The sequence below is a fragment of the Ambystoma mexicanum genome, chromosome 7p, assembly GCF_040938575.1.
Source record: "Ambystoma mexicanum isolate Mex_15411 chromosome 7p, UKY_AmexF1_1, whole genome shotgun sequence".
Taxonomy (NCBI): Eukaryota; Metazoa; Chordata; class Amphibia; order Caudata; family Ambystomatidae; genus Ambystoma; species Ambystoma mexicanum.
Window position 1 is genome coordinate 775,070,756 of NC_090939.1, and position 14,339 is coordinate 775,085,094.

At 44.3% G+C, this 14,339-nt stretch overlaps 1 protein-coding gene across 3 annotated transcripts in view; it reads left to right on the forward strand.

The window, feature by feature from the left end:
* The window catches only part of UXS1 (UDP-glucuronate decarboxylase 1), a 474,798-nt gene that overhangs the window by 106,668 nt on the left and 353,791 nt on the right, over positions 1-14,339 (forward strand). For all 3 annotated transcript variants that reach the window (XM_069636899.1, XM_069636898.1, XM_069636900.1), the window contains exon 4: positions 5,780-5,823. In XM_069636899.1, the coding sequence (XP_069493000.1) occupies positions 5,780-5,823 (44 nt within the window). The remainder of the gene's footprint in view (positions 1-5,779; positions 5,824-14,339) is intronic.

The window sequence follows — 14,339 nt, forward strand, 5'->3', positions numbered from 1 at the left end:
AGAAATAATGATCACAAATATTTCCATTTAGAAACATTTTTATTCACATATGAGACTCCCATTTGCAATTGGACTTACGTTTTTACTCCCAAAAAGAAATGTTACTCACAACTTTAAAATACAGGGAGTGAAATACTCCCATTTGCAAATCCTATCTGGAGCACTGGATGCCTCTACTATTGGCGAATATAGCAACATGATTAGTTATGGATTATGCAAATTAATTCAACCGATTTCTATTCTTAAAATTCCCAAATTATGTAAATGCTTGTTCTATCCTACCTGCCCATTTTCTATTGCAAGCCAAAAAGCTTTCTCCCTAATACTTGGGTAAAGGCATGTGCCGGTGTATTTAGAAAGCTTTGAAGAAGCTCAATATAGGCCATAATAAATATACATAGACCTATGAAGTGAAACACATGTTGGCAAACAGCACAGATGAATGATAATTTTAGATTATGAAGGCATATGTCTTAGAGGAATGGTATTTTTTAGTTTGTAGTTTGTGCAAGAATAGATTTATAACCAAGGAAATGAATTTCGGCCTTGGATAAGTAACATTATTAATTGTATAGCATAGTATTTTAATTAATTCAATATTCGCATTGGAGATAAAGAATGAATACATGAATGTCATTGTTTAGCACATGATGGGTATTTGTTTAGAATTTAAGATTTTCATGCTTACAATTTACAGATTAAAGGCCTGATTGACAGAAACGTTTTACAATGGCGCAATCCCATTGGAAAATGCTCCGTGAATCAGGCCTATATTGTCCAATATATCCCGAGCAGCTTGCATATACAAATTTGGAATTCCAGATCTAAATTGAACATGACAAGATGGCAAAAAAGAGGAGAGTGCTCCACAGATCACAAAGGCACATGTATCGCTATAAGAGATTGTAGTTGTGGAAACCATGTTTTTGCCTAAAAGAAGTATGAAAATTGGATAATTGTTTTCTGATAAATATATATTTCTCAAGTTTGTGGAATCTGCTTAAATCACATGCTTTGCATAGGCTGACATCTAGTAGAAGCTGCGGAGTATTAGTTGTTTTCGAAATTCGGAAAGGGACATCGACATGGCATGCCAGTAATAATATCCCTAGTGTGACCTCCAATGTACCCATGGTCCTTCATGCGTCAGATATGTGTATATTTTAAAAGTTTGAATCTATGTATTTTAAAATTATGTATGAGATTGCATCAGACTCTACGTGGGGGATATTGATGGAGAACCCAGCAGGTGAAGTGAGGGAGTGGTAGACCTTTAGCATTTTAGGCTTCACTTTACAGGTGGGGAATCTTGGCTTGGTTGTTTTAGTTGCTATTTTGAGGTCTTGTTTTATTCTGTAGGCAAGCTTATCCCCCGGGAAACGGGTTTTACACCAGTGACCTTCAATTTGGTAGAAACCAAATTTTAATTAATGCTGTATCTGTGATGCATCTATTTAAACAGGGATTTGGTGCATATACATTTTGTGACTTCAGTGAGTTGGTGGAGATGAAGTCTGAGGCGTAGATCTTTATTTGTGTTGATGCTTAGGTCAATGGGCAGGGAAGACCAAGATAAAGGCTTCGGCCATGACAGCAAGCCATGGTTCTATGTTATATGGATGGAATTATGTACCCTTGGTGCAATAGACCGGATGGGACGTTTAAAGTAACCAGGAGATGGTTAGACAAAGGAAAACTAGTGTATTTGTGAGGTGGTTGAGGTCGGGGTTGACAGTATACAAGGTCAAGATAATTCATTTTTCCCTGTGTGTGGGAGCGGACGTGTTGGAGATAGTTGATCTTGTCAACTAGGCAAAGAATTTCAGTAGACAGTCTGCCTCCCTGGTCGCTACCCTGTGTATTGCAAGTCAGGGGTATAAAATAATTTCAAGTACCAAGGTACGAGGCAGGCCTAAAAATAAAATAAAAAAAAAATAATAATTATTATTATTATTATTATGTCCCTCGAATGCATTTCCAGCCAACCATCCAAGGAAGGTTCATTCAGACCGGAGTGTATCGATCTAGGGGAAATTAAATGTTAGTCCAAAGAAACCTGCTTGATGAAATGACCGCCAGCAAGCTCCATGGGGATTGATTTGGTAGATTTGCATATACTCCATTCTGTGGAGTCTGTGAGCCAGGGTAGTCTCATCACAATTTACTTAGTGATCCAGGCCTGTATAACTTCCATTTCAAGGTCATTATTTTAAATTTATTACTGCAGCTTTGTTCTACCTCACCAATGTGGGAACAGGTATCCCACAAATCTGCAGGCTTGCTCTCTAGTTGTGGTCCTGTGCCAGTATGAATAAAATGCTTTGAGACCCATTTGGCATGATATCTGTGTGAGGGTGGACTCTTAGCAGGTTTACACAATCGCTCCACAAATGGGAACAGCGTAAGAGTGCAGTGGATGCAATCTTCTAGCAGTGGGTATCCCCACTTGTACATTTGTTTGCAACCCAAGACCAACGGAAATACCTCCTTTACGCATTGTGGAAGGGGAAATGTGCAGGTGATGGGATGTGTTGTACCTGGAGAGGCCAGCTACTATATGAATGTTCTGCTCTCCCTCTGATTCTGAAAGTTGTTTGTAAACTGAGGCACATCCACCATTTTCACATGATCCTTGGGAGAACCTTCTGTCCCAACAAGGACAAAGGGGCTGGTCCTCCGCCTATTCCCTTATTTGCTGAAATTTGCAGCTGCTCCCTTTAATATATGACCATCATTGATGTGATCTGTAATGTGGCTAGTGTTCATCGACTGCGCAACTGGGGGCGAAGAGTTAAGGTGACTTTACATGGCCACTGTATATTTTAGAGCACTACCAGACCACTAGCCATGGCTTTCAGCTGTGGGCATGGTCTTTGGCTGTGCCCACTGTCCATTTTAAACACTACCAGACCTCTAGGTATGGCCTTTGGCTATGGGCGTTGGACATGGCCACTTTATTTTAAAACCCTTTCAATCCATCACTTGGACATTAATCAATCCCAAACTGATTCTGACCTGTTTGACAGTGGTATTGTTATGTATAAAATATTGAAGGCTTTGAGCAGGTTTTAGGCAATGCGCAGTGAGATTAAATTATTTGTTGAGGTTCGAACACTTTGGTTAAGCCGCGTGCTACAAGACACTTGTTTTATGACCAGTCTCTTGGTGACTGCTGTGATATATCGCACGACCCAAACTAACCGCATTTAAGCAGCACAAAAAAGGGAAAGAATAACGCATGCCTAGGTACTTTTGCCCACATAGCATCAATCAAATGTATGACATCACTGGTGACAACACTAATTACATTATATTTAACAGATTACATCAATAGTGGCATTAGAAATGACATGATTAATAAGTTAGCTCATAAAAACTTTGATTTTCTTAATAACAATTTTTAGGCCGTGACGAAGGCTGTGGTCACTGGCCATCGCCAAACACCATAGCTACTGGTCAGTGTCGCAAAATACCAATGTGCGTGGTTAAAAGCCATGCCTAGTGGCCTTTCACTGTTTTAAAATATACAGTGGGCAATGTTGAAAGCTGTAGTCAGCGGCCATGGCTAAAGGCAATAGCTAGTGCCCATTAATATGTTTATATACAGTCGGTATGGCCAAAAGCTTTGGCCACTGGATAGTATTGTGTTCAAAACCATGCCTATTGGCTAGTTAGTGTATGTAATATATAGTGGGCACGCCGAAGTTCCATAAATAGGGGCTGGTTAGTGTTGTAAAATGTACAGTGCCAAGATGTGCAAACGGCACATGGTCAAAGGCCATCTCTTGTGGTCCAATTATATATTAGAATATGTAGTGGGCACAGCCAAAGATTGTGGCCACTGGCCAGTATTGTGGTAAAGCCCATGCCTAGTGGCTAATTAGTGTGTATAGTATAAAGTGGAAACAGCTGAAAGCTGTAGCCACTGGTGAAGGCTAAGTCTGTGGTTGGTGGCCTGTTAGTGTTTTAAAATATACAATGCACCTGGGTGAAGACTGTGGCCAGTGTTCAGAATGAAGGCCATGATTAGTAACCATTAATGTGTGAAAATATGTTTGACCATGCACACTGACTATGGCTGAAGGCCATGCTTAATGCTGGTTACTGTTGTAGTTAGTGTTGTCGTCTGTGATGTCCTCATAGGTGCGCAACAGGAGGCGTGAAGTTGGGTGGTTTTAGCTGAATTCCAGGTGTTTTGGTGCATTAAGGTCTATTCACGGCTATGGTTGGCAAACCTTTTGAACTCCTGGCTTTCGCTGACTTTAAAAAATGGTTGTTTGGAAAACTGCTTTGTTTGGTCAAAGGCACTTTGGTGCACAGGATAAGTGAACCTCGAGCTCTCTGCACCGAGTCCCTGCAGGGTTCCTCTGGGACAAAGTAGTGCTTTGCATCCATTTCAACTCTTCCAAAAGAGGTTATTCAGGTGCATCTCATTTGGGAGCGCAATCTCCTAGTTTTACTGAGTCCTGAAATTGATGAAAGGGGAGTAATTCACAACTTAGTATGGCACTGACCTTTCATTTTCAGAGGGCAAGAGGTACTATCCTCTTTTCACTTGTTGTGCCCAATGGCTGTGCAATGCCGCAAATAAAAACGTAAATAGCTTCATTGTGCAGTTGACGGTGGGCTGCATTTTACTTTGCTTCTTGCTCGGGAGGTGTCTTTTCCCCAAAGGGTCTTGATGTTCATTTGGTCATAGCAATGTTTGCCTCAGTGACTGAGGCATGTCCCCATAGAGGACATGTGCAAGCCGTGCTTTGCTGCGTCAAGCTGCCCGAAGAGTCCTTTTGAGCTACTGTTGAGACCGACTTGACTCCTCGAACCATCAGGATTGATTTTTCATTATCTAACCTCAGTTTGGGTCATTGGAAAAGTGCTTCGAGGACCAGCCTGATGCTGTTGAACCACTACAAAAGATTAAGAGTTCTGAATGGACTAGAGGCCTCTCAAAAAGGCTTTTCAAGATTCTGCCCTCTCTAGAGCTGCCCATGGCACCATTTTATAACTTAAAATACTTTTGTTTAGGGTTTTTGACCATTTATGTTTTTGAATGAAGTTTCTATATTTTATGAGAAACCTGTGTGGACATATTTGTTTTGTTCCTCAGTGCTATTGTTTGGATCCTGCCATGCTGGCTTAAACATCCCCAGAGTATAGCCTGCCTTTGGCCCATGCTACAAGAATGAATATTTTTGATTTGGGTGCTGTGTTCACCTTTGTGGCCGGAATACTGTTTCACTAGTAGTAATTTGGGGTGGAACATCAAGTTTAGAACCCATGGCTCTCCCATGTACAATTGCTCGACAATAGTGATTTTATGACGGCAACAATTTATTGATGAGCATTTGGCTATTGGGGACTAGTGTTCATTGGTCTTAAAAATGTCAGATGATTACGATGTATAGTAGCCATGTACACAAACCTGAGGGATTTAATTTCTTTGCAGCTCATCAGTGTTTCCTGTCGCATCTAACATTAGAACAAAAGTAAAGGCAACATTCATCTTGCTGTTTATTTGAATCCTATCCATCTTTGGGACTTTGCCTCCCTAGCACATAGAAAGGTTTCTAGAATATTCCAGAATAAAAGTATATTTGTGTATACTTTCCTGTATTGCTGTACCCATCATCCACCTGTTGTGCCTTTTTTGGTCTTGCGCTTATTCTTCTACTTTGCAACTTTTTCTTGCCGCGAGTTTGCTTGCTTATTGGCTGCTTGTGTGAAAACCAAGAATGCAAAGCATTGTTTATGAACAATACATTTTTTTGTGTTTATGCAGATTGTTGAACCGCTAAGAGAGAAAATCAAAGATTTAGAGAAAAGGTATGTTTTATTTTTTAATTATTTTTGTTTTAAATTTGTAATCCTTATATTCAATTCACTCCACTCTCCAAGCTTCTTACCTTTTTTATCCTTGCCTGCATCAGGAAGAGGCTGTAACATTTTGCAAAGACCAATCATTGGCAAAGTCAACAGGTTGTAGACACTCAAATGCTCCATTAATGCTTCCCTTTACTTCCTTTCCGTTGAGTGACATTCACAAGCAACTAATGGGGATTATCTGAAGCGGGAGACTAACAACCAACAAATGAAACTGTACTCCAAGACTTAAAGATGTGAGACCTGCACCCCAGTATTCTGACTGTTGTATGAGGGAGGAACCCAATGAACCAGGCTGTATTTGGATGTGTATGAGTCTTTTCCTTGTCTCGCCTGTGCCTTCATGGACAACATTGAGACCCCAGCCCTCTCCATGGCTGCCCTCTATAAAGGCGCTTTTCATTCTGCTGGATTCCCCCAAGAGTTAAAGGGGCTGCGTCCTTCCACTTCCCAAAAAAAAAAAAGCCCTTTAATGACCCAGCAGTCATAGCGAACTCCCTCTCCTTTACACCCCAGGCTATTGGGAACTTCATTGGTCCAGTCCCGGAGAAAAATAACCTCAATTCCTTGCATTCACTGAAAACTGCTGCATGACCACCAATCTGTGCTGGGGCCCTATGAGGGCTGAGCCTGCTCACCTGCAGTCTCTACATAACGGTCCGGCAGTCTTGATCCTTCTTGAACTATGTTCTGTCTTTGGCAACACCATCCATTCCTCTCTTCTTGACCGCCTGAGAAAATCCTTCAGGTATCAGACTGTGCTCTCAGGTGGATTTAATTTTCTTCCCTTTTACTCCCCTTGGCTCCAGCCTCTTGCTGTAGCTCTTTGACACCTACCTGGTACTTTTTAAATTTATTTTACATTTTTTCACCTGATCCTCCATTTCTCTTGCTCCTTTTTAGTGCTACACTCATGAAACCCAAATTGCATTCAGGCTTGACGGAGGCCTTGTTCTTTTAAAATGTCTTTCTAAGCTGCAAAGACAGAATCTACTTGGGCTCTTCCATTAACCAGTGGTTGCCTTTGTCCTGGTCCTATTCTATGGCTCCACTCCTGTTAGGGTTCCCTTTTCAAGGACTATGGAAGTTCTTTTTGAAAGCTCTTTCTCACCTTGGATTCTTGAGCTATCGAAGAAGTCTCACTTAGAACTGCACTTGCTGATGCATCCTGCCCTTTCTTAACTTGACTTTAAAGGTGGCCATGTCCTCTGGCTGCTGCACTACTGCTCCATTCCTATATTGTGGGCTATTGAGTACTTGCTCCACCTACCTCTGGTCAATCGGAACGAGGCTGCTAAGCTTGTCCTATGACTCGGCCCAAAGGACCATATGACACCATCTCCTCACCAACCTTTAAATCCCTTCACTGGCTTGCAGCAGATGCCAGGGGCTTCTTCAAAGCCCTATGTAACACCAACCATACCTACTGGGAGGGGGATTAAGGGGTGGGTGGGTTTGGAGGCCATTGTGCATGTTTTCCGATAAATTCCCATCCAGGGCCCAGAGGTCGGCCTCTTGCAGTTCTCTTGTTGGGTGTTCTAGAAGAAGGAAACGCAAGGGCAAGATTTTGGGAGTAGCTGGGCTCTGTCTCTGGAACACACTACCCCCGCCCCCTTTGAAGATGCCCACCTTGCTTCCAGAAAAGGAGTAAAGTCTCACATATTCAAAGAGCACTTTGACAGTTAAAGTGAAGACTGCTTTCTTCACCTCCCATTAGGGCGAGCCTAGGCAGAAATCCCCCTCCCCACCCCCCGAATCTGCCCCTAGGAATTGTCTGCATTTCATGGACTGCCCAGCAGGGAGGTGTCGTGGTGGCAGTGTTCTTGTTTACATTTTATTTATTGTGCATTTGTTAGGCGCTTATACAACAAGCCAATTGTGTTTCAAAGCGCCCACAGGGCAACAGGGAGGGAACATGGGATAGAAGATAATTAATACACTGGAAGATAAAGACAAACCTTCTAGGCCTTGTGAGCTCTCAGAGTGTGCAAGTGCAGGGAGAGGAGAGGAGGGAGACTGGGGTAAGTGCTGTAGTCCCCATACTATTGAGTGAGCAGCAGGTGTGAGTGCCCAGAGTAGGAAGTGCGAGGGAGACTGGGGTAAGTGCTGTAGTCCCCATACTATTGAGTGAGCAGCAGGTGTAAGTGCCTAGAGTAGGAAGTGCCAGAACTTTCATCTGTAAAAAAATAGATGAATAAGTGCAGGCCTAGAGAGGTGAAGGAGGCAAGTGATGTGTGTAGGTGGGGGCTGCAGGCGATTGGGTATGGGAGGCCAAGGCCTCAAAGGACACATAAGCACCCTAGTCACCAATCACAGCGACTTTGAGATTAGCAGAGGAGGGAAGAAGGAAGGGGCGGGGGGGTTAGAAAAGAGTCTCAAGGAGCTTCCGGAATTTGAGGAGGTCCGGCTGAAGAGGAAGGGGGAGGCTGTTCCATAAGAGGGAGCCAGCTGAGGAAAGTGATCAGCCTCTGGCCCTCTGTTTAGCAAAACGCTTGACACACAGAGTTGGTACTAGAGGAACATAGACGTTTAGAGGGAGAATATTTAGTAAGGGCGAATTGCAGATAGCGTGGTCCCTGGCACCAGACAGCCATATGGATGATGCAGAGGGATTTGAACTTGAACGAGAGCCAGTGAAGAGATTCTAGGGCAGGAGAGATGCTGTCCATGGGCTTGAGGCCCTGGATAAGTTTTGTTGCCCTATTGTGGATTAGCAGGAGGTGGCATAAAGAGGAAGGGGGTAGATTCAAGAGAAGGCTATTGCAGTAGTCTAACCTAGATAGAACCAGAGCATTCCTGTGAGAAGGAAAGTTGAAAGTTGGACTTCTTGTAATGTCCTGAATGTGAGGAAGGAAAAGGAGGCGTTGAAGATGACACCAGGGTTTCTGGCTTCAGACGAGGGCGAAGGGGCAGAGCCCATAGAGGAAGGCCAGAGTGAGGGGGGGAAAAGAGGGATCAGGGGTGTATTGCTCTCCCCAGAGTGCACGGAAAAACATAAATCACCAATGCAATTATAGAGCCATTACTTGGAACGCAGAAAGACGCAATAACTCGCAACCACACTCTTAGAAGATAATCAGCACTTATACGGCTATTTATTCAAAGTTTAGAAGCAACCAGTAATTACATAGAAATAACTCACAGAACTAATATAGACATCACAGAAGAAGCAAAGAATTCAAAAGGAACTACATCACCGTGAGCGTAACTGGATTCCTCATCTCGCCCAGAAGCGGCTGGAAGACCCTGGGAACAGCCGGGCCGAGAGCACCACAGCTCACAGGAATGCCGGACGTAAACGTCCTCCTCCGGCTGAAGTCTCACCTGACCACCTCCGGGTTTCCGCATATATACACACTCTGAAAAGGAGGGGCAGTTCTCGAACCTTCTGGAAATGGTACTTGCTCATTGATGAGCAGCCGTTGGTTGCCAGCTGGTCAATCGACAGCCACCCTCAAGGAGCAGAGTGCCTCCCTCCTCTAAAAACACGCTCCACGGAGAACAGTAAGAAACCATAACAAAGTTAGCTTTCCCAGCAGAAATGTCCTTGACTGCATACCAGGTTTGGAAAGCATGTTTTCCTCAGCACCGTGAATCTAACACTCAGCAAAATGTATGCAGCTTTTCACTGCGGCATGAAGTAAATATCCATCATGGCTCCGAGCGCTCCCAGAATGCACTGCGCACCAGCGCCATTGTAGTTCAAGCATAACAATTCCACCCATGGATATTTACCTTCCATAGCCCGGTGGCAAAGGAGCCGGTCTCTGAAACTTACGAAACATTAAAACTAAATTGGGAATACATTGAATACAACAACAAGCTATTATGATAGCTAATATAATGAAAATGCAAGCAAAAGCGTAACGTAGTGTACCCCCAATATCCGGTATCCATGAAAATAACCAATCCCACCAATTCCCAGTATGATCTTGAGACACTTGAGAAATGAGATCCCTCAAACCTCGAATATGACTTTCAATGGATCGTGAATGGTCACTTAGATTAAAACAACACATACCTTCAAATGCGTTACACCCTAAATTATGCTTTAGCAATAGATGATCAACAGCAGCTCTGTTCTGCAAAGTTGCTTTTCTAATAACTTGACTATCAAGGAGTAATTCTTCTAATGCCTGAGAAGTATGATTAAGGCTTTTGACTACTAAACATGCTAATTTCATCAAATATTTGTAACCCCCAGCAGCTAAACCCCAAACTCCCACTAATGAAAGGGTTAATGCTAAAACCTCAGCTTCTGAGAACAAGTGTACATGTGAATCACAATCGGGAGGTAGACCCACAGATTTGAAAGTTGACCATTTAACTCGAGTTATCGCTGGGTGTAAAGGAAACATCATTAGTCCTAATCGAGTTAAAGCACATGGACCTCCGGAAATGTTAGCTGGAATATAAGTGTATGTGATGTTGCCACATGAAAAGAGCCATCCTGTTGGAAGTTTCACATGATTCAAATGACTGCCAGCTTTCACTGTATGATTACAAGACATAGGGCCACATTACACGGTAGGCGGTAAACCATGGCGCTATTAGCGCCATGGTTCATGCCGGTAATTTACCAGTACCGCCTTGGAGGAAAGGGGAATTACCGCCCTATTCCAAGGTTGGGAAGGCGGTAATTCCTCCTTCCTCCATTGCCCTTCCCCATTTTTGCCCCATAGGGCATAATGGGAATGGGGAAGGCGCTAATTACGGTACCGCAAATTGCAGTACCGTAATTAGCACCCCGGTCCCTTTGCGGGTTTGTTTTTTAACGTCTGCTAAAAGCAGGCGTTAATGTACCAACCCGCAAAGGGACCTCGTAGTAAGGCGGTAAGGGTTTACCGGTACCGAAAAAATACCAGTACCGGTAAACCCTTACCGCCTACCGTGTAATGAGGCCCCAATAACTGCGGGGATAATTACATCTAAAAACACAAAATGCTGTTACTGCATCTTCCTCAGGACCCTACTTCCCTTCCTTGGCAATTTCCTAGCCCATCCCTCATTAAGAGGGGGCGGGCGTTCAAACATGTCAGCAAAGTGTCATTTATTTATTTTATTGTTCATTTATATCGCGTTTAATACCAGCGAGTGGTTGCCTTGCTTCCAAGACAGACGCGTTGCCCCTGAGCTATCCTTCCTCCCCAGTGACAAGTGTACTGTCGCTGGATCACAATATCACAACTTTAAAGCACCAGAGTTTAGAGGAAAACCTCGAGCACTTGCTTTTACCTCCAATTAACTTGCAAAAAATGAAGAATCTACTGTGGGCAGAATTTCCGCCCATGGTAAATGCTGCTAATCACCCATTGGCCCTCATTACAATCCAGGCGTTAAGGGGTTAACGGCGCCATAAAAGGTGGCGGCGCCGTTAAACCGTTAAGGCCTGATTACGAGGTCCCTTTGCGGGTTGGAGACTTTAACGCCTGCTTTTTGCAGGTGTTAAAAACCAACCCGCAAAAGGGACCTTGGTGCTAAGTACGGTGCCGCAATTTGCGGCACCGTACTTAGCGCCTTCCCCATTCCCATTGAGCCCTCTGGGGCAAAAATGGGAATGGGGAAGGGCCATGGCGGCATGGGGAATTACCGCCCCGCCAACCTCAGAATGGGGCGGTAATTCCCCATTCCGCCATGGCGGAGTCGGTAAGTTACCGGCATGGACCATGGTGCTTTTAGCACCATGGTCCATGCCGGATTCCGCCATAGTGGATGGTGGAATTACCGCCCCATTACAAGGTTGGTGGGGTGGTAATTCCCCATTCACCATGGCCCCTTCCCCATTTTTGGCCCATAGGGCACAATGGGAATGGGGAAGCCGCTAATTACGGCACCGCAAATTTACGGCGCTGTAATTAGCACCAAGGTCCCTTAGCGGGTTGGACTTTAACGCCTGCAAAAAGCAGGCGTTAAAGTGTGAATCGGGCGTTAATTTAACGGTGCCGCAGCCTTTTACGACGCCGTTAACCCCTTAACGCCAGGGTTGTAATGAGGCCATTGTGTCCTAGGAAATCCATGGGCCTCATTACGACCCCGGCGCTAAACCATGGTGCTAGTAGCACCATGGTCCATGCCGGGGTCCGCCATGGTGAATGGCGGAATTACCGCCCCATTCCAAGGTTGGCGGGGCGGTAATTCCCCATTCACCATGGGCCCTTCCCCATTCCCATTTTTGCCCCATAGGGCTCAATGGGAATGGGGAAGGCGCTAAGTACGGTGCCGCAAATTGCGGCACCGTACTTGGCACCAAGGTCCCTTTGCGGCACCCTACTTTAATGCCTGCTAAAAGCTAAAAGCAGGAATTAAGGTCGGGTCCTGCAAAGGGAACTTGTAATGAGGCGTTAAGGGTTTAACGGCGCCGACACCTTTTACAGCGCCGTTAAACCCTTAACGCCAGGGTCGTAATGAGGCCCATAGTATTATTTACACTGGTGCATGTGCGTGGCACTCGGGAACACAGTCGCTGCTCAAACCTTGTATGATTGTGCTGTTTGGTTAAATCGATCTGTTGGCATTTGCCAATTTCTTGTGCATTGCAAGTCATGAAATAACATACATCACCTTGGGTTATATTATAAGTAATAACACGTGTCAAATTTCTCCATTTGCGATTGGTTTCTTGGCAAAATCTACAGTACTCATAGATGGAAAAAGATTGCCTAATATCCGAATCTTGAACCAAAGAATCATTGTGTGTGACGCCGAAGATATGCTTTAAAACCGGAACAGGCGTGGGCACTGCTACTAAGCACGTAGTCAGTAAAGCTTCAGCATTGGGCACATCAGTAAGACAGAAGTGCGATATGTTGAGCACCTGCTGTGCCAGATATATCCACATATTCTCCGTCTGGGTGATCATAGGAGAATGTTTTCGCCGTCCTGAAAATGCTTCTCGCATGACTGGCATCAAGGTTGTTTTCACTTACTCCTGACGTGTTTGCCGCATTTCACAAATCCTTGTCTTCGTTCTGGATGGCTTTTCTGCATCGGCATGAGGCTGCTTTGGGACAACACTATTCATCACTATCAGTATCCCCTTGATCACTGGCAAAGATGTGACATTATTCGTTGGTAGCAGCAGGCTGTTTAACCCTCCCAAAAGGAGTCCATTTAGTACCACAATTACACCAGCCAGACACAGGATCTACAAGGCAAACCCAGAAAAGAGATATCAGTGTTGCACATCACTCTCTCAGGTAACATTTGTCTGCGGGCACATATTGCCATTTCTTTCTACCAGGCTCCATGACTAAAACTACTTGATCTTTGCCTGATGCAATGACATCTGCGGGCACTGGTGGGCCACTTGGCTTTTCCACCCACACCTTTGCACCCGGTACCATACTGTCTGAAGAGCCAAAACCGCAATCCCCACTGGTAGTTAACACTGTAGGAGGCTCCCCCTTCTTAATGATGGACAACTTAACGGGAATAATGATCAATTGGGCCACTCGATCACCCTTGTGGATCAATAACAATGACTTTAATCTTGCCTTGGTAATCCTCATCAATTACCCATCCCAACACTTGAACTCCCTTTAATGCTAGGCCAGATCTAGGGGCAATCCATCCCATATGCTCTGGGGGAATTTGTACTCCAATCCCTGTTTCAATTACAACCATCCCTCTCAGGTCTAATCTGATTTCTTCATGGGAATGCAAGTCTACCCCTGCTGACTCTGAAGATGCTCGATAGGGAGCTAAAGAACCCGGAGTCATTTCCCAGTACAATAGTGTTTCTCTCACTGAATTGGTTTGAACCTGTAAAGTAGGAGTCATTAGTCGCATCAAAGGAGTTTCATGCTCATTCACAGGTCTATTTTTTAATACTTGAACCGCATCAAACACACGATCACGCCAGCCTGCCAAATTGCCGTCTCCAGATTTGCGCAACTGTTCTTTCAATAACCCATTCATTCGTTCAATTAACCCTGAAGCAGCTGGATAATAAGGTACGTGATACAACCACTCAATGCTCTTTTCCTGACAATACTCCTGAATTAATTTGCCTTTGAAATGTGACCCATTGTCACTTTTAATCTGCAAAGGCACTCCATAATGTAGTATGATCTGATCTAAGAACCTGATGGTGTTCAGTTGTGTTGCACGTTTGCACAGCAAAACCATCAAATATCCTGAGTATATATCCACAATAGTGCATGCATACTGACAACCTCTACTGATTGGCATGGGACCGATATAATCAATCTGCCAAATTTGACCTGGTAATTTTCCTCTTCGCAACATACCTTGAACAATCTGAGGGATAGGTCTATGCAGTTGGTGTTGGCACACTGGACATTGCAAAATGATCGTTTTCACTACTTCTAAAGGAAGACTGATTCCTCGAGCTTGTGCCCACCTGATAGTAGCCTTTTCTCCAAGGTGCCCACATTTCTGATGAGCCCATTTGGCCAAACCCTCCAAATCGTCTTCCTGAGCCTCTGCATCCACAGATG